General features: G+C 35.6%; 1 protein-coding gene across 2 annotated transcripts in view; it reads right to left on the reverse strand.

The window, feature by feature from the left end:
• The window catches only part of USP15 (ubiquitin specific peptidase 15), a 165,940-nt gene that overhangs the window by 7,124 nt on the left and 137,102 nt on the right, over positions 1–21,714 (reverse strand). For both annotated transcript variants that reach the window (XM_036759129.1, XM_036759130.1), the window contains 13 exons: positions 18,650–18,823; positions 15,274–15,432; positions 14,967–15,191; positions 9,635–9,718; positions 9,429–9,523; positions 9,139–9,330; positions 8,338–8,453; positions 7,653–7,928; positions 7,105–7,175; positions 6,617–6,732; positions 5,900–6,049; positions 5,439–5,542; positions 4,235–4,323 (listed from right to left, as the gene is read on the reverse strand). In XM_036759129.1, coding sequence (XP_036615024.1) covers positions 4,235–4,323; positions 5,439–5,542; positions 5,900–6,049; positions 6,617–6,732; positions 7,105–7,175; positions 7,653–7,928; positions 8,338–8,453; positions 9,139–9,330; positions 9,429–9,523; positions 9,635–9,718; positions 14,967–15,191; positions 15,274–15,432; positions 18,650–18,823 — 1,851 coding nt within the window. The remainder of the gene's footprint in view (positions 1–4,234; positions 4,324–5,438; positions 5,543–5,899; positions 6,050–6,616; positions 6,733–7,104; positions 7,176–7,652; positions 7,929–8,337; positions 8,454–9,138; positions 9,331–9,428; positions 9,524–9,634; positions 9,719–14,966; positions 15,192–15,273; positions 15,433–18,649; positions 18,824–21,714) is intronic.

Below are 21,714 nucleotides of genomic sequence, written 5' to 3' on the forward strand. Positions count from 1 at the left end.
TCTCCCATCACTTAGATGCCTTTTGCCACTATCTCTTCCTTCATCCCTGTCTCACATGATGAAGTAGCCTTATTCCTTACCAAGGCTAACCCCTTCTACTTGTTCAAGAGGATACTATTCTATCCTGTCTCCTCCAACAGACTGCCCCCTTTCTCATCCCTACTCTATCACTTATCGGTAGTCTCTATGTACTGGCTCCTTCCCTACTGTCTACAAAACTGTGCATGTCTTCACAATTCTCAAAAACTCTTCATGTGATCCTTCTAATCCCATTAACTATTATCTTACATTTTTTCTGACCTTGTGGTCAAACTCTTTGAAAAGGCCATCTACAATAGCTGTCTCGACTTTCTCTCCCCTCATTCTCTCTCTCTCTCTTTTTTACTGTTTTCTCTGTTGGAATGCTAAGGTAATGAAGTACCTTTGAATCTTGCCTTTCACATGTAATGGCAAGCAAAGTGGGACTTTTTGCTGTTTTTTGTTTGAGGGCTTCTCAGCACTGAGGTAATCAAGTGCCTTTGATGAGTCTTGCCTTTGTTTCTTTGATTGAATCAAGAGTCTTTGATGACCTGCTTCAGAAACAAAGTCTAGTTCACATGGATTTGAGTTGCATGGTTGCCTTTTGATCTTGAGAAGGGTATATAAGATCTGAGGTTGGTGTTTTGTTATGGAGTTTCACTCTTTGGGAGACTGTTGGTGATTTGGCCACATAAGACTCTGGGTAGCCATCAAACACGGCGCCCCCCTCCCCAGCTACACCCCCCCCTCCCCCCCGCCACCCTGGGGCTTTGAAAACCTGGATGTTGGTGCTTCTCTCTCTGGTAACTGTTTACGTATTCCTTCGACAGACAGCTAAAAGCCTGTCTGCTGATTTGTGTTATTTTGCCCTGCTGATAAAATTTCTGCTTGTAACTTCTGTTCACGTTTTCTCCGAAGTTCAGGGTGCTGATTTTTCCCCCTGAACTAAGTGAATGATATATGTATGTTTAGTTAAAGTAAGATTGTTAACCCCTTACAGTTGCTTTCCTTAGAAAAGCAGATCAAAGAACCTGTGCTAGCAGCCCTCCTGTGTGCTGGTGTTATTGGTTTTTCACCTCCACAGCAGCTGCTAGCAACATTGTTGTTACAATAATTTGGCTTCCAACTTCCTCAAAGTTACCAGTGATCTCTTAAATGCCAAATTCAACGACCTTTTCTCAATGCTCATTCTCCTCAAACTCTGCTGACTTTGATAGGTGCTGGGTTTAGGGTTAGAGTTACTCTCTTTTCCTTGATAACTATTCTCTCTAGGTTTTTGGAACACCATTCTACTCCTAGCTATATGACCACTTCTCAGTATTCCTTGCTGGATACTCATCCAGGACATGCTGTCTAACCATAGATGTTCCATAGGGCTTTATTCTCATCACCCTCTATACTACTTCACTTGGTGATCTCATCAGCTCCTATGGATTTAATTACTGTATTTATGCTGATGATTCTCAAATCTACCCATTCTGCCCCAACTTCTCTGCTGACTGCCAATCTTGCATCTCCAACTGTCTTTCACACATTTTAAATTGCATGTCCAGTAGATATCTTAAACTCAGCATATTCAAAATGGAATTCATCATCTTTCCCCTACACCCTGCCTGCCTCCTAACTTCTCTATTACTGTTCAGGGCAAAACCACCCTCTCAGTCTCCAAGACTCACAACCTATAAATATCCTTGCTATCTCTTACCCCTTTCTATGTCCCCCCGCCCCCTCCCACCATATACAATCTGTTGCCAGGGCCTGTCAATTTTACCTCTGCAACATCTCTCAAACATGCCTCCTCTTCCCTGATACTACTACCCTACCCTGGGGCAGGCCCTCATCAACTCATGCTTGCACTATTGGGGTAAGCTTGCTGCTGAGTCTGCCTCCCTCATGTCTCTCCAAACTCCAATCCATCCCCCATTTGGCCACTAAGGCACAGGTCTAATCATATCACATCCACAGACCTTGCCCCTACCTTTACCTACTCAATAAACTCTAGTGGCTCCCTATTGCCTCCAGAATCATATATGAAATCCTCTGGTGTTCTAGGCTCTTTATAACTTATTCCTGCTTTTCCAGTCTACTGATATCATACTCCCTACCATGTCCTCTTTGCTTTAGTGACGCTGGCCTCCTAGCTGTTCCATGAACATGACACTCCATTTCTTTTCTATGGGCATTTTCTCTGGCTGTCCCCCTTGCCTGGAATGCTGCCCTCCCTCTCCTCCCTTTCCACCTATTGGCTTCCTTCAAGTCCCAAGTAAAATCCTATCTTCTAAAGGAAGCCCTCTTAACTCTTAATTCTAGTACTTTTTCTTTTAAGAGCAAGGGCTGCCTTTTGCCTCTTTTTAAATCCTGAATACTCAGCTGGTTGGTTGTTGTCCTTTGTGCTCAAAGAAGAACAAAATTACATCACTATGTTGGGGTCATGATATAGCGTGTCTGACTGTGGCTGATAAGACTAATACAAGCTCAGAAGGTTCTATCACAGCATGGGCACAAATAGTCCATGTGAACATTTGGAGTGGAGGTATCTCTAAATTTTGCACATCTCATGTTTCTTTTCAGCTATTGCAATTCTGTTTTGCTCTTAGGGCACAACGCCTTCTTTGATGTGGGCATGTTATGCTGAGGGGTCCTGTGCCAGTGTCTCCCATGTCTCACAAGTGATCCCATAGTTCCTGAGACCTTGAAGAGTGTCCTTGTATTGCTTCTTGGGACTTCCATGTGAGTGTTTGCTTTGTATGAGTTCTCTATAAAATAGTCTTTTAGGCAAAGATACGTTTGGCATTCGAATAACATGGCTAGTCCATTGGAGTTGCACTCTCTGTAATAGAGTTTGAATGCCTGGCAGTTCAGCTCAATAAAAGACCTCAGTACTCAGTATCTTATCTCACCAGGTGATCTTCAGAATCTTCCTAAGACAATTCAAATGGAGGTAATTCAGTTTCCTGGCATTGTGCTGGTATGCTGTCCAGGTTTCACAAATATACCACAATGAGGTCAGTACAACGGTTCTGTAAACCTTCAGTCTGGTAGTTAGCCTAATATCTCTTCTCTTCCACACTTTCTTTCAGAGTCTCTCAAACACTGGGCTAGCTTTAGCAGTGCGTACATTAACCTCATCATCTATGTGTACATCCCTGGAAAGTAAGTGAACTTATTTAAAGCATTCAAAATTTCTTCATTTGCTGTAATCAAAGGTTCCATGTATGGATGGTGTAATGCTGGCTGGTGGAGGGCATCTTTTTTCTTGGTGTCATCAGGCCAAAATCAGCACAAGCAGCAGAAAATTGATCTATTGTATTTTAGCCTTGGAGTCTGAATTGAGTGCACAATCATCTGTGAACAAAAAGTCATGCACCAGCTCTCCCTACACTTTAGTCTTGGCTTGTAGCCTTTTCGAGTTCAATAATTCACCTTGATGCTGTTTTCATCCCAACTGAAGGCATCTGACAACATTGCTGAAAACACAGTGCTAAAAAGCTTGGGAGCAAGTACTCAGCTCTGCTTCACTCCATTGGTGACTGAGAAAATGCAAGAGTTTACTCCATAATGCAGAAATCCACGCAAATAGGCCATCGTGAAACTGACTTACAATACTGATGAACTTCTCTGGGTAATCAAATATGAGTAGTGAGCACAGTGCCTGGTATTATAGGAGGTGTTTAATGAACTGACTTACTAATATCCACCCAATGCCAAGAGAACACAGTGAACAGCATACTGGGTAGATCCTCTTTAGTAACTTTATGAGTTTATGGACAAGACCGGCAAAGCCAGGAAGACATGGATGGATTATGATCTGCATAATGTGATCTCCATGGAGGGAAAATATACACTGATAAGAGAGCCAGAGTACTGGAGAAGGGGTGGAAAGAAATGAAGATGCTTGTAGCAGAGGAAAAGATTGAAAGTATAAGACAAGAGAAGTGATGATTGATGAAGTAAGATTCCAGAGGAGGATAGGATGAAGGGTCCCAGTGAAAAGGCTGCAACCTTGTCTCTGTTACTATATAAACTAAAAAGGTAGACCCCTTCCTTAACTGGCAACTCTACATTTCCCTATATCAAGAACTAATGTTTACCAGTCCTGAACCACTAGAATACTGATATAAAAAACCAACTAAGTTATATTCCTTTTTGTGGGTATTCTAAATTTAAATCTAAAAAAGATTCTTTTGATTTAGAGACAACAAAAGCAGGTACTTACCACAATTTGGTCTTCAGAAGCGGTTGAGACACTACTGTCATCAAAATAGTACCATTTTCCATCATCTTTATTTTTTGCGAAAGCAGTATCTAGAGTGAAATATAATCCCTTTAGTGAGTAATCAATACTTTGCCTAAAACTACTTAAATGGGAAAACCATATATATGAAGCAAATCTATAAAATCCACAAAATATTCAATTACCTGTGTGTAGGTTAGGAGTTATTTCTTACAGACCATTTGTGATACTGAAAAACTTGAATGAGACTAACATCCCTTCTGCTCCAAATCATATACTAAGGAAATTGTTTGCCACACTTCTATCAACCCTAAAGTCTCACTATCCTAAGATTTTCTAGAAAATATTAGTTTAAAAAAAATCATATGTTTGGTACCTAAGTACTTTCTTAATAAAATCACAAAGATGGGAATTTACCATTTTAAGTGCCAAAGGAAAAAGTAATAAATCTGTAAAGCTTTTTTTTTTTCCCGTAAGGCTCATTCTACAAAGCCCTTCCTGATTCACATAGTTATTGGTGCTTTCTTTTCAAATTATCTTGTATTTATTTATCTGCTCCATCTCTGGGGAAGCTGCCAGAATGTTGAAGGCAAGGATGGCTCTTTCTCTGTCTTTGTATCTACAGCATCTATAAGACTGCCTCTCCAATAGAGAGTAGGGACTTAGTAAATGTTTATTGAATGAATTGCACCCTAACTTTTTTTTTTAACCCTGTTGCCTTTGTTCCACTCTTCCCTCTTTTTTGTGTTAGATAAGTAACAATTGGGATTAAGAAAGCAAAACCCAACTCCTTAATGATATGCACTGAAGACAGCTATAAAACATCATTGTATAAACTCAGGTACAATTTCACAGAATTAGTTTTTTGGATACTCTTTGGTAAGAGCAGAATGAGACTTAAAATTAATCTTTTACCACAGACTAATACAAGACACTGCTAAATAAATTAGAGTTGAACAGCTGGTGTTCAGTGATTGAATAAGCTGGTTTACTATCAGCTCCTCATCTTAAGAGTCTGTCTCTAATGGACAATGACTTTGTTTCTCATTATATTGACATTCCCACCCCCAAGAAATTAACAAGTTCAAATTCATACCTTAAAAACCTCATCATTTTTAATATTTATGACTAAAATCTTGATGTTTACAGATTACGTCTATAGATAACATATAAAATGTCAACTTACAATGCCCTCCTCCCATCCCTCCATAGTGGTTGGACACAGCAATCAAATTGTACCGGCAAGGCCCTGCATTTGGATTAATAAGGAATTCTGACATATCCAAGTCACTGTTTAAAGAAAAACTCAAGTTAATGATAGATTATTACATATGCAATGAATATTGTTTTCTGTTGTCAGTAACATTTTACGTTTTCACAGATATTACTAATTCCCAGACATCTCTTGCTGTCTGTTGGCCTTTCCCTCTCAAAGAGTGCTTCTATGAGGCTCTGGGATGGAGTAAAGTTTGCTTGGGAACTTGGAATTTAAACTTATTCTACTGCTTGTCATCACCAAGTGTTACCCAGATTTATATATCAATACATTTTTATAACTAAAATATTAAATTATTTTGAATGAGGTTTCCATTAATTATAAAAACCTTAGTGGTTTCCTAACATTTAGCAAATGTAATTCAAACTTACTTAATAGGAAAATCAACTAATGTGTCCAACTTATCCCTCATGTATCTGCTATAAGAAAAACGCTTAAGATGTACCACCAGTACTGGAGGCAGTGACCATAAATCTAATTTTTTTGTAGCCTGCTGATGTTCTTTACAATTCGGACAGTACCTAAAATAAAGAGAAATATATGCATACTTGGTTTAATGAACAAAAGCAGCAAAAGACACAAGTTATTTTAACAAAATGAAATAAATCAGAGAAGCCCTCTCCATACCTTTAACAGAAAGCAATGTTTCTTTCCTCTTATCATATGTTCTAATAGATTTCAATTACTTAACGAGATGAGTAACAATACGTAAAAGTACAATTTACAAGAATGACATCTAGATTACTTGAAATCCATTAAGACAGGGACTTTTCCATGACAAATATTTTTAGAATATCTGTAACATTTGTGAACTGAAATTTAATTCATATTTTTGCAACTTAATAATTTACTACAAATCTGAAAATCTAATAGTTACAGACACACACACAGACAGCTATATTTGAAGTAATGCACATTCTCAAAGTAATATTATCACTTAATAGATTTATCACCTAAATCAGTGCTTATTAACCATTTATTAAGCAAGACGCTAATAATCAGTTAATTTTTCACATCAAAAAAGACATACCTGAGCACAAATCCGTATAGGAAATAATTAGAAACAATTATTTAACATTGTCTCTTACCAAGGATCTTCAGCACCTAGCTTTTCTTTTGTTGTAAAAAGTTCAATGCAATCTTTTAATTTCACAAAAGGTTTTTTGGGAGGTTTATATTCCACACTTTCATGTTTTTCAAAATCCTAAAGAGAAGTATTTCTTGAGTTAAGAGAACAAATGAAACAAAACTCATTTTAGTGATACCATCTTTACTATGAAAAATGACAAGCTCCTAAAATATGAAGAATTTCTCTGAAAGTATCAAATCATATTGTAGCTAATACTTTTTTAACAAACAGTCTTTAAACCACAACCCTTTAAATGTAAACATATTTTAATGAACTTTTCACTAATTTTTGGCAAATGCTTGAACTACTGATCTTTTCTGAAAAGCTTCGTGTCTAAAAAGCCTGCTCGAAATCTATGTGTACTAAACAGATTCAACATACCACTCTAATATTAGTGTGCATCATAAATTTTAGGATGCTAAATGATGAATTAATGAAGTGACTTACCTCAGCTGCATTATCATCAAAATATCTTTTTTTCAATTCAGGATCCCAATCCAAAGCAAGGAAAGATCTTTCTAAGATGAAAAACATATTTTCCCTTTTAAATATCTAAAAGGGTTAATCTGTCAACATTTAAATAAGCATTTTTAACATGTTTGGGTAACTAGGGAAAATCTATTTCATTTACTTCAATAATCATTGATTAAGCACTTATTAAGTCACTGTGCCAGGTGCTGGGCATAAAAGATGAAAACCAACACAATGTAAGGGCTATTGCCAAGGACATTTTCATAAATTAACAATTTTTTAAAAAGGATCTTATTGGCATGCGTTCAATAGAAATTTAGTTGCAATACAAGTTTCGAATAGACTTTACCTATTTCTGAAATTAAAGTTCCTAACAGTAGTTAAAATTGTTCTGTTTTAGACAGAAAAATTTTAAGAAAAGATAAAAGAGTATGTAAATTCTGCATATAAGTTCCATAGGTTAAAAAAAAAATCGACGTACTTTGGATCCAAATTAGTAAGGTCTTATTCAGAAACAAACTTACCATCTAGTCTAAGTTGTCTGTCATCAAATCTAATATGTCTAGTATCATCTTTGATGTAGTTGATATCAGTATTGCCTAAGTTGTTGAACTGGAATGTAAATAATCGCTTTTTGTGTCCCATGAGAAGTTGACCTTTGCAAGTCTCTTCAGTACATAATCCATTTTCAGAATCATTATCTCCTCCAACTGAATCTTCAGACTGACTATTTTCATTCTCTGAAGGAAGTTCTTGATCCTGGCTGGATTCATCATCTGGTTCATCTGTTTCCATTTCGCCTGAGGAGGCATAATAGTTAAAAATAACAAAAATAAACAAAACAAAAACCTCAAATAGCCTGAAAATGTATTTTCTTCATTCTTAAATTATAAATCAGAAGTTAATAAATTACTTATAGGAAAAGCCTTTCATTTTAGAAATTTACTAGTTTTAAAAATTAGTCCCATGGACTTCAAGAGTGTTAGCTCATTTTTCCTGTCCTCCATCAAACATTTTTCCATTATTAAGCACCACTATGCCAGGTACTGGGAATTAAAGAATGAAAACCAACACAGTCTAAAAGCTATTTCCAAGGATATGAATTAGCAATTAAAAAAAAAAAGGAATCACGTTCTTATTGGTGATCAAATATACCTCAAACGACAATGAAAGTGAACACTTTCTAAAATTTAAATAGGCGACTCTTACTTGGGGAACATTCTTCATGTATTCCATTTGGGCCATTCCCATTAATATTTTGGTCCTTACAGCAGTGTAGGGATCCTTCTGTTTCTTCATTTTCAGTAGATGTTTTTACATAACGGCTAAAATAAAATCAGGGCAAACCATATATTGTATATTCTACAATGTCTAATTCCACTCTCCCCCCACTCTACTGTGAGCAATCACAAGTATCTTTTTAAAGAAAAAGTCTGGTGGGCAATTTTCAGACCTAGGCAACATTCAAAGGTAAATTCACACTATAAAACATAGTACCACAAATAAAACTGACGAATATTGCATATACATTGTCTTTTATTTCTAATAAGTAAAATGGATTCTAAAACTTATATGTCTCAAATTTGATTTCTAAATTTGTGGCAAAGATAATGCCTTTGCTTCAAATTAACACACAAGAGATTTTATTTCCACATATTCGTAAAATGAAGAGGTTGGATTAGATGATTTCTAAAGTTTCTCCTAGCACTAAAATACACTGAACACGAATTTGTGCTGAAAAATGTATGTCACTGCTCAGGAAGGAAAAGATAGATCAAGACTGATATATGTCAAGATATATGCCATAGTTGGTAAACATGATAGCACAAATAAAGATATTTTTGGGGGGGGGGCTAAAGAGGAATCTTTTAAAATGCTGCCTATCAACACTCAACCCTCTAAGAAAAACAGCCACCCACATATGTTCTGAAAGTACGTTACATACTTTTTGTCAAGACATTTATTTAGATTTCTCATTTACTTTCTTAATGTGAATTGGCAGGCACTTACCACATCCTCAACAATAGAAGATTGTAGAGTTTATCTTCAGTATTATTTCTAGGTACTGCCATAAGAAAAGGTTGGCCAAAGAGTGATGAACCACTATGGTGGCTATAACCTGTGTGTCTGTACTTTTCTCTTAAGCAAACAGGAATTATGACTTGCTCAGTATCTTCTGTTCTATTGATAGTAATTTCAAATCTGTAAGAAAAACAGTGACCATAAAACCTCAGAATGGTATATTTCTTTGGTAATTGTTTCTTAGATAATCTATTACACAACATATGATGTGAACTTACACATAAATATCATCTCGTTCCATAATACTATTAAGATTTTCATCCATAGCAAATATTCTGTGAAATCTGTGATTGTATATATCAGTAACTATCATCTAAAAGGAAGTAAAAAAATTGCTTTTAAATTGAATGCATAATGCTGAAAAATTAAACATTAGGTTATATGTATTTGTCTCAAAAAGAAAAGGAAAAAGAAAGACTTTTACCTTATCAGCTGGTACTCCTGACAAAGTAGATAGAGCGGTGCAAAGATCTAGTATATTTCCAATTTTGGGAACAACTACTTTGTACTAAGCAAAAAACAAAACAAAACAAGAAGTTACAATTCGGCATTTTTGAAGAATGTTAAGATTTAGGCAAGAAGACTCTTTTCATATACTGTTACTTCCAACAAACTGAATGTCTCTTAAGGAGCAGATAAATGTAATTTATGTTACATGAGCACTTTCATCAATTTAAATCATTTGCTGACTCATTTCTTTACCCCAAAGTCTCCTACAAAATGGGTGATTTGTCCTATAATAAGGCTTACACGTCTTTGTATACAACTACATCAGCTAATTAGCTAATGACAGAAACATCTATACTTCATTTAATATCTCTGCACAGAACAAAAGTTCTATCAGTCTACAAATTCCAAAAAGGCAGTTTTGTTCAAATATAGAACCAGTAAGAAAAAGTAAAAAAAAAGAAAGTAAAAGTAATAAATAAATAAATACATTAATAAATTAAAATAAAAAAGTTCAAAGAAAACAGCAGTGGATTAGTCATGAGAAGTGTTGTTTGAATCTTTCTGCCACTTACATTCTTCTACTTTCACTACTCATTGGTAGTTTTACTCATAGTATTTCTGCCTTCATTCACTGCTCAACCTGCTGTATTCTAGTTTACGACATTATACCTCAACTGAACTACTCTTCCCCAAGTCATAAATGATCTAATTGCCAGATCCGAATCTTTTCTTAGTCTTTTTCTTCTCCTCAGCCTCCTTGCAACATGACACTGTTGTGATCTCTCTCTCTCTCTCTCTCCCCCCACACACACTCTTCTCTATAAAGAGAATTCCAAAATCGAATGTATTTAGCCATGAGCTCCAGTTATGCATTTTCCACTGCCAACTGGGTATTTCAAACTAGATGTCTAATAGGTAGCTCAGCCTCAACTTCCAAAAGAGAACTCATTATCTTTTCTTCAAAACATGTCTCTTCCAAACTCCCTTATTTCTGCCAAAAAAAAGTTCCTGTCATCATCCTTCCAGTCATCTGGGTTTGCAATGTTGGCTCCTTGAGCCCTCACCTCACATATCTGCATTGGCAAAATCTTGTTTTTTCTAACTCTATATTCTCTTCTTACATCCCTCTCTATTCAAATGGCCACCACCCTCGTTTACGCCCTTATACCTCTGGCCTGGATTATTGAAATAGTCTCCTAATTGGTCCCCCCCCTCCATCAAGTCTTTTCCATTCTCTACACAGCTACGGGTACTTTCCTAAAGCATAGATAGGTCTGACCATGCTACTCCCATACTCAATAAAGACTGTCTTCCTATTGCCTGTAGCACAAAATAAAATATATTCCTCTACTTGGCTTTTAAGACTCTTCACAATCTGGTCCCAAACTACCTTAACCCTTCAAAAACAAACCAAAAACAACAAAGAAACCTTTATATACATTACTTCCCTCTGTGAGCCATGTGGGCTGGAAAGATTGGCCTTGCTGTTCCAGGCATGATACAGACCATCTCCTGTCTCTGCCATTGCACTTGCTGGGCCCAAAGTGCTCTTTTCTCAACTCTGCCTCCTAGAATCTCCTATTTCCTTCAAAGCTCAGCTACCAGTTTACCTTCAACACAAAGCCTTTCCTGATCTTTCCAGCTGTTATGACCCCCATTATCCTTTATTTTATACATTTTGTACAGGTACATGCTATTTTCTCTTACACTGTGTAAGCTCCTTGAGGGTCGGGACCATTCCTTTTTCGTATGTGTGTCCACAGTCTACTAAATTCTTAATGACTGATTTATATTTTGAATGGAATGGGATATAAGTAACAGGGTAGAAAAATAGAAAAATCTTTCCTGCTATTCTTGAGTGGTTTTATCTGACATACTGTAAATCAAATATACTTACATGTCTAAGTATTTAAAACATTTTCCAGAGCTCAAATGAATTTTGGTTTACTTATGCTAACACTCTCCTCCACTCTCATAGATTATCTAGTTGATCAAGGGCACATAAAACTATTTTCAGGTAAAAAAGTAGATCTAGTCACTATCTTTTGCCTTTAGGATTCAACACAAACTTCTTGGCTTGGCATTTAAAGCTCTTTAAAACATGGCCCCAACCTACCTTTCTAGCCTGACATTACTCTCCATCATGCAACCTAAAGCCCTGCTAAACAGGCCTTTCTTCATATTCTGCATATGTTTCCTTTCTCCATGCATTTGTACAGGCTGACCTCTATACCTGGAATGTACAAGTGCTTCCTCCTTCTCTGTGATTCTCAGACTCCTCAATGGCATTCAAAGCTTAGCCTAAGAGCCACTTGCATTATGAAGTGTCTCTTGAGTCCTCACTCCCAGGTTTATTCCTCCCACCTTGCCTCCACTTTGCACTTCCATCCTGATAGAATGTAAGCTCCTTCAGTTCAAGGACTATGTCATGTCTGTGTCTATCTCAAGGGCCTATCATAGTGCTGTTATATAAGTGCTTAAAAAATGCCTGTCTAGTGACTGAAGAGCTTGTTTAAAAAAATCCTGTCCAGAACTTTTTCTTCAACAAATCAGAATATAAAAATTATGTGTTCTTATAGAAAAGCTTTTCTGGATAACTAAGTATTAAGTATTAAGAAAAAGGATTTATGTTTATTTCATTTAAAGTGTAATTTTGTTTAAAATTTTGTTCTAGTTAAAATAGCTTGAAAGATAACCAAAAGCTTCTCTTGTTCTTATATTTTACAGGATTTCAGACTTAGAATTGTAAGGATCTTAGAAGTCAATGAGTCCAATCTGCTCATTTTAAAGATGAAACTGAGGGAGGCCTGGACGTGTTAACTACTTGCCTGTTGTCAAAGAGTTAGTATCTTCCTTATTTCAAGTTTGGTTCTCTTACAGACTCAAAACATTTTTTTTTTCTTCTTACAATTTCCTGTGTTTCACCTTTCCACTTACCCCACTACTTGCAGAGACAAAGAATTTAAGTACTGGAAGGGACTTCATTACTTGTTCAGATACACTTATGAGACATAGCTAGTACACTAAGACTAAGTCCATTAGTCCACTAAGACTAGTTTATTATGTCTTATAACTGTATAGAACAAGAAATGACTTGAATCAATTAAAACTAGCTATGTCTTATAACTATTTTGTAATCAAAGAACTGTGGCAATCAAGATCACATATATGATAGTACTGAAAATAATAAACTACAAGAGACAGAAGTTGCAGTATGACTTTTTCTTCAGGTACAGTAACTACTGGGAACTCTTGTCTGTGATGGCTTACTGACAGACAATGGCTATCTCAATTTATGCTTTAGCTATAAAGGTAATCCAGTGACCGGATTTTAACTCGCTTGCTCTGTCTCTGTTTCTCTCTTTCTCTATGTCTACGTAAATAAAAGAAATGACAGATAGAAAGTGAGAATAAGAAAGAGGGCTCACTGTATAGAACACATTTCATCCTTTGAGAGATCTACAAGTTTGTATTTATAACGAGGGGAATATAAAAACTGACTTTAAAGGGCAAGAAGCCTCTCCCTAACCTCATTTAAAAAAAATCTGATATATCAACCAGAAGGCAGAACATGTTCTTAGCTGTGAACTGTTCCCAACAGTAAACTCATTTCTTTATTCTTGCCAAGAGTTCGGGAAAAGCCCCAAAGAAGGGAAGCAGAAAAAGAGATATTCATGAGAAACAACAGTTTTACTTGACTGAGGAGGAGGAAGTAGGGAGCAGGGCAAGTCTAGTATTTCCCTCCCTGGCATCAATATAAATCTACTTTGGAGAAAACATCGATAAAGCAAAAATGAGGATGCTAATTTATCTTTGGAAGGTTCCTAATTTTAATTATTTTTTTTTCTTATATAGAGTTCCCCTTAGGCATACGAATTATGATCTGAGCTTGGAGTGAAGCCCACGAATATATTTCTGGATGACCAGGCAATAGAGTGTAATGGAGGGAGCATTGGTCTTAGGGCCACAAATCCAGAGTTCAAGTTTTGGTTCTGACATTTACTAGCTGTGAGACTATGGACAATTAACCCCTCTATGTCTCAGTTTCCTCCTCTGGAAAATGGGGATAACAAGATTGGAATGGCCTACCTCACAGAATTTTTGTAAGGAAAGCCACAGTAATTCTTAGAGTACTATATATGTGTGAATTATTCATATCCTTCTGGACCTTTCTAGTCCTAGTTCGATTCCCAAGCGAGTTTGGGGGCACTAAAATACAAACTGCAACAAAAACTGATATATTCAGTGACCTCAGAGATAACTGTTAGGTCCATTGGGGGAAAAATCTATGAGTTTGCTAGATTATGGCTTACTACTGGGCAATATATGCATATTGTATGATAATTGCATTCTAGAGAATACCTTGAAATCTTTGCATGGAAAGGTAAAAATGATATGCATTTTTAGTTGTTTGTGCAGTAGTGGTAGATTTTTCACTGATGGATTTCATGTACTCTTGACCAGACTCTCTCAGGAAAAGAGAAATTTTCTCCATTTGAAATTAAATAGGGCATGCAGGTCTTACCCATAAGTACAACTAAATGACCAGCTTTCAAAGGTTCTCCTGATCAAAAACATCTTCATCACTAACCCTGTTCAAGTGCTCTATTAAGAACTCACAAGTTGGTATTAAAGTCCAAAAGGCCGGACATTGGAATTCAAATTTTTATCTGGGAAGGGTAACCAATTAATGTAACTTAACTATTAACATGAATCATTAGTTCAAATTAGTTTACCAGATTACCTTGTCAGTCCTGTGACTCAGCTATATTAAGACACATTTTAATTTTGTTGAAGGGGATCAGGAAAAGTCTAAATATGAGATAGTGTCCTAGGTGAAATGCCAAAGTAGGAAAACTTAATTTAGTTAGAGATTAGTAAGAGGGTACTGGCATCTTGATCAGGAAGAAAAAGGAGAATGAAAAAATGGAGAACTTGAGAAATAATTAATTTTATCAATCCTCTAATAGTATCAATACTCTGGGACAAACTGAACTCAATTGCCCAGACATCTAATAAATACTTGTTTTGAGAAAACACAATAGAATCTAAGTTCCTTGAGGGTAGCGACTGTTTTGTTTTTGTGACTTTTATAGGGAAAGTAATGCCACACAATTATGAAATCTTTAATGTTTTAAAAATTATAATGGCTTAGATTCTTGAGCACATAAATCCTTGGCTGTAACATGTAATCAACCTATTTTTATCTAAACTGAGTTTGAAAAATGAAGGTTCGAAATGAATTTGTAACAGTGTTATAAGCGTGACATAAATTGTGCTATTTACCTGCAAACAATAATATTTACCTGCATAGGTTTGGTAAGTGGATCCATTCTAACTAAATAAACTTCCAAGGTACGCTCTTTTTTCATAGGCAGTGGAAGTGTCAAGTAACAAAAAGGATCAAATGTTACTGAAATCTTAGCGCACTCAGGACAAACTAAGGTTGATTTGAAAAGGCCATGAAATATATCTACTATGATAGAGTCATTTCTCTTTAAATGGTTTTCCCAGGCTTCTTCAGCAACCACCTACAAACAAAACAAACACATTTTTACAATACACTATTACAAAATTACAAATGCTACACAAGATAACTGTAGGAAAATTTACCTTGTCAGGCCTTCCATCAGCATCCTTCAATTGAATATAAGGTTTTTTCCTAATTCTATTTAAATCTTCATGTAGACCATCTAAGAGGAAAGCTAGTAATTCTTGGCAGTCTTGCTGTTGATACCCAGAAAATTGAGGTGCAAAACGTCCTACTTGTGTCTGCAATGAAAGCAAATGTAGTTCTATGTACAGAATTGATTAAAGAATTTTTTTAAAAGCATGCTTATACACTGTTTATTGTGCCTCGTAAACACTCAAATAATTGTAGACGCTATAGTTATCAAGGTTTTTCCTCCAAATAAAAAGAAAACTTCTTGAGGAAAAGGATTATTTCATTTTTTGTCTTTATTTTTAAAGCACATGAAACCCACTTAATAAATGCCTATTAGTTGATTACTTATTTTGTATCTTTACCTGACTTGAAGAATTAGAACTGAGGGGGAAAAACCTAACAACCCACATGACAAAAAGGTTGCTCAGGAAACAATTCTGTTAACTTCTGGTCCTTTGATATTAGACTTCTATGTCATCATGTACGAGATACAAAAAGCTCCACAGCCTGTTCTTGAAATTCATGGCATTATAGATTTAGAGCTAGTCAGGACTCCTAGACATCATTTAATTTAACCCTTGCCTTTTTGTGAATAATGGTAGCAAGAGAGTTAAGTGACTTGTGTAAAGTCATATTAGGCAGTAAAAAGCAGAGCTTGGACTTAAACACATATCCTCTGACTTCAAATCTGGAGCTCTTTTCCACTGCACTATGCTGCCCACTATATTTCTCTTATCTTCAACAGAATGCTATACATAAAGAATTTTGCTTAATGAAACAAAAAAAAAATGTTTTGACGCATGTCTTATAGCATTCACTTCACAGGATCATAGACTAGAGTAGGAAAGGATCTCTGAAACCACTGAGCCCAAGCTCCTCATTTTACAATTCAATCCCTCTTCCTTGTGCCAAAGAAAAACGAGGCACAAAGAGACCTTGTCTGACAATCTGTTGTTGCTGTTTAGTTGTGTCTGACTCTTGGTGACCCCATTTGGAGTTTTCTTTGCAGAGATAATGGAGTGGTTTGCCATTTCCTTTTCCAGCTCAGTTTACAGGATGAGGAAATGGAGGCAAACAGAGTTAAGTGCCTTGTCCAGGGTCACGCAGACCAGTAAGTGTCTGAGGCTGAATTTGAACTCAGGAAGATGAATTTTCTTGACATCAGGTCCAGCACTCTATGCATTATGGCGTTACCTAGCTGCCCTGTTTTACAACAGACATTCAATATTATGCCCTAGTAATCTCTCACTTTTCTGTTACGAGAAAGAAGCTATGTTTCGTTACATATTCTTCAGGACCTTCGGAGTTTTTTAAAAAAGAAATTACTTGAAATTCAACTTCCTTTCAATGATTTTTTCATTTATATGGCTCTAGTGACTGTTACCATTTCAATTCATATAAATCTTGTCATGTTTCTTGCAATTCTTTTTTTGGGGGGAGGCAATCAGGGTTAAGTGAATTGCCCAGGGTCACATAGCTAGCCCAAGTTAAGTGCCTGAGGCCAGACTTGAACTCAGGTTTCTCCCGACTCTAGGGCCAGTGCTCTACCCACTGTACCACCTAGCTCCCTGGCTTGTAATTCTTTATATTCATCATTTCTTACTGTAAAGTAAGTGGAAGGGTATTACATTCACATTCTATTTTTCCAGCTGTTTGCCACTATTGGCCATAAATATTTTTGAATATGATGGATGTTTGTTTTTAAACTTCTTTGGGGTACATGCCCAGGAGAGTGGGATTGCTATATTTCAAAGCACTGGACAGTTGCATAATTACAAATCAAAATCCAGAACTGTTGGATCACTTCACAGCTCTACCCACAGTGCTTTGTGGGTCTTTCATCCCACAGCCCTTTCCACATAGATTGCTCCTCTCTTTTATCATCTTTGCTGATATGCATGATGTGAGCTGAATCTTGAATTATTTTACTTTTGAATTCTCTTACTATTAATAATTTAGGGGATGTTTTCATGTGGTCACTGATAGTACGTAATTCTTGTGAAAAAAGTTCCTATCATTTCAGTGCTGATCTACTGGGAAATGGCTCCTGGCATTTTGTGGCTCAACCCAATAATCCTACAAATGACTACATTATCACCTGTAGATTAATAATGTTTATGATTTTTTAAAGATAACATGATACCGTAAAATAGAAATTCTTTAGAAAAAGGAAAAAAAGACAAGATAAAAAATGGTTGTACTCTGAAAAAAAGACTTGAAACTACTGAAGACTGGGCATTCTTTCCAGTAACTTTATCTGTGTCACTGGAAGAGATGTTATTCAGTGTAAAATATAGGTAACATTTATGCCTTACAGAGGTAATAGGAATATCTGTATTTCATATGTACACACACACACAGAGCTACATATGTGGTACATACATACAAACACATACATTCTGAATTTTTGAAGTACAAAGGTTAGTCAGTATTATTTCGAAAAAAATTAATAATTTAGATTACAGAATGTCAGTTTTCTTTCTTTTAAAATTTTTATAAATTCTGTTTTTACATGCCCTTCATTTTCAAATTTATTAGTTATCACCTTCCCTTATGACAAAGAACAAAAAAGAAAAAAAAACCAGTTCTTCAAAACTTTAAAATCAACCAAGTCTTATACAGTATTATTTATACAGTATTAAGATACTAGTTTAAAAAAAAGTCAAGTACAGACAGTAACTAGTAGGAGACTAATAAAGTATTGCCTCATAGGTGATCTTGGGGAAATTTTATTAATGAAAAAGAATGACCTGTTATTAGTGTTTCAATTGTTGTATGTAAAAGGAACCACGAAACTAGCTAGGCTCTCCTTATGCACTTGCAGAAAATGTTTATATCATTGTAAAATTTTTTCTTTTCATTCACATATAATTACAAGCGGGTACATGTGTGTGCATATGTATCTATACCCGTATATACACACTACAGTTTGTGTACAAGATAAACTCAAAATGAGTTTGGTTTCACTAAAGCTGGAGAGCATCATGTGCCAAATATAAAAACCAAAGAACTTATACACTTCATCACTAAAAGAGTAAATATTTTTGTTCAAAATAAATTCAATTAATAGTTAAATTACACCTTTTAAACTGACTGTATGGTAATAATTTGAAAACTATACTGTAGCAGGCTGAACTTAAAAATATATAGGCCCAAACTTTTCAATAATATGCTGAATTTTAAATCTTTTAAATTTAGAGAAAAAGGTTTATAGGTAAATTTTATATTAAAAAAACTTTTGATTTATTTCATACAGCAATATTTCAATGGATTCATAATTTTGTTAATATGGGCACTCCCTCAATCCATGCACATTATACTAACCTTGAAGGCTCTTGGGGTGACATAGCTGTATTTTCCGGACCACATTTGCTTGATGAGTTCGGCATAAGATTTTGCTATTTCACCTCTCATTCCTAAGGGATTGTCAAAATTCAGCTCTTCTTGATATTTATCATTGAGGAAATACTCAGTAAGTGGAGGAGTGTTGCTCAAACACTGCAAAAGTCAAAATTGGTGACTTCAAGTAAAAGTAAACATAATTTCACACTTTTAAAAGATTTTATTATAATGTGTTGGAAGGGGCTGATCTTTTGTTTAGTAATACACATATAAAAGACTTTTAATTATATATTTTTTTTAGGTTGTTAAGCTTCTGGTCAAATAAAACCATAAATAATTAATCTACTCTAATAATAATCTACCCAAATAATTAATCCATTATTTCCTCCCAAATTTCAATTCAGTTGCTTAATAACTCAAAACACTAAAGTAATATTCTGGTCTATCAAGCTTAGAACCATTCTATCTCATTTCTATTTGGTGACAGAATATTTGTAAAACTTCTGACTGTAGTAAATTACCTGAGAAATTCATTGTTTACTGTTTATTCTTTCATTTGATTTGTAGAAGTTGCTGTTTACCTACTAATTTAGTAACTTGAAATATCTGCTTGGGTAGGTAAAAATTACAGTACGATGCAAGCAAAATATATTGCTTTAAAGGGTATCTTTCAGTTATTGCCAGTTACCCAATAAAGTGTCCCACAAAGCCCAAGCCCTCATTTTGGCTAATGATAACTGGTGGGCATGGTTCTAACTCTTAGTTTAGCTGAGTCTAGTAAAACACACTGTCATTCATGGCAGGTGCATTTTTACTCTTCTTAGTTTCCCAATATCTCAGCAATCTAGCTTTCTTTTGGGGGGAAAGATGAGAACTGTGGACAGATTTATTCACCTATTTCTTGGGCCAAAATGAAACAATTTAATAGGCTAAAATTCAGTTTTTAATATAACTGGTGAAAGCAGGCATTTTCTTAAAAATATTCAATCAAATTTTAGTGATCAATTTTAATAGCTGACAATACCATATCATTTAATATCTATGTAGATAAAATGTTAAACTTTCTAATTAGGCCTCTTCAGGCTCTGTTTAATGCCACACAGTATATGCTATAATGGACAAAAAGAGCTTTATTACCACATAAAGTGCATACGACCTTTCCTTAGTGGGAAAACCTGTTTTTTGTAGTTGGTGGGAAAAAAATTAAAAGCCAATTGCCAACACCAATTTTTTAATATAAATGTTTCATTTTATCGTGAAATATGTGTTAAAATCTTGATTCCTTTTCACTTGGCCTAGTGTAAAAAAGCAACTTAGATGAGAAAGGTTTAGATAACTTAGTATCATGTCTAATTTATATATCTAGCATATTTAGTATATCATTTGCTTAAAATATCAACAGCAAAATGTCAGAACTTGACTAATTAAGAAACAATTATGGTATCGTTATGGTTGGAACTAGATACATTACAGTGTAACAAACACAACCTAAGTAATTACAATATCCATTTGGGGAGTTTATTGAGAACCGTCTATCAGGGACTCTAGGTTAACAGACAGCCTAACTCCTGCCAAGCCAGAGTTAGAACTTCATATACTAACTAGGACTTACTATCATGAAGCTGACTTTAGCTGTTTGGGATGGGCCTTGGGAACTATTCAAATGGCAAAGTGAGTGTAAGGAGGGAGAAATGGAGTGGTGCAAGAATTTGCTGCTAAAAGATAACAGCTTCTCTTGTTGCTCCTACCCTCTTAAAACTTTTAGCTTTTCTCCAGTTTACTCTTTTTTCTCTTCTTTCATTAACACAGCTAGCAATGGTAGTGGGGTCAAGAAAGCAGAATGAAGTCTAATTGTCACAATCTAGTAATATTATTCCATCTTTTTTTTTAAACATAGGAATCTCTCAGGTATCAAATGAATATTTAAGTAAAAGCTAAGTTGCTTAAAGTTAAGCAGCATTTATCAAGACTTACTGTACATAAAATACTATACTAGCTCCTTGAATTATGGAGGGAGTAGAAGGGAAAGTCCCTTTCTTTAAGGAATATATAAAGGAATAGATATTAGGGAAATAAGCAACCACAAACATCCATTCATGAACACAAACAAAGTAGCAGTATAGTGTAGTGGAAAGAGTGTTGGGTATGGAATTAGGAAAGAAAATTATTTGAATCTTCTTGTTATTGTGTGACCACAGGTAAACTGTAACTCTTAAACCTCAATTTCCTTATCTTTAAAATGGGGGTTTAATAGCATCTGCAATACCCATCCCGTAAGGTTGTGAGGCTGAAATAAAATAATACAAAGTGTTGTGCAAAATTTAAAGCACCATATAAACATTGGCTATTATTATTACTATGGACAGAATCATAAAAACCTTTTCAAACCCATGATCAAACACAGCTGGACTGAGATAAATACACGTCTACATATTCAGAGCAGGAGGAGGAGAAGCTATGGGAGGAATGAATATGCCCTCCCTCCTAGTTCTTCTGCTACTTGTCTGCCTGCTCCTTTTTAATCTCCTTTGTTAGTTCATTCCTCCTAAACGAGGCTGCTCCACAAAGCTCTTTACTGGGCTCTCTTCTAGTCTTTCACTTCCAGCTGCCTAATAGGCCCCCATAGGTATCTAAAACTGGGTGTTTTGTAGGCATCTCAAATTCAGTGTATCTAAAACAGAACTTATTATCTTTTCCTCAAAACACTACTTTCTTCTGAACTTCCCTATTTCATTTAAGGGCATAATTATCCTTCCAGTCATCCAGGTTTGGGAAGTTTGGCATTATCCTTGGTTTCTCATTCTCCCTTATCCCATGTATCTAGTGAGTTACCAAATCTTGGCACTTTTAGCCCTGCAATATATCTTTCATCTGTCCCTTTAGTTCAGGACCTCAGTATCTTCTGCCTCCACTATTGAAATAGCCTCAGAATTAGTCTCTCTACCTTGTGTCACCCCTCTCAAATCTATCCTATACACAGCTATCTAAGTGATTTTCCTAAAGTACAAATCTGACTGTGACACTCTCCTATTCAATAAACTCTAATG

This window comes from Trichosurus vulpecula, chromosome 5 (assembly GCF_011100635.1).
Source record: "Trichosurus vulpecula isolate mTriVul1 chromosome 5, mTriVul1.pri, whole genome shotgun sequence".
Taxonomy (NCBI): Eukaryota; Metazoa; Chordata; class Mammalia; order Diprotodontia; family Phalangeridae; genus Trichosurus; species Trichosurus vulpecula.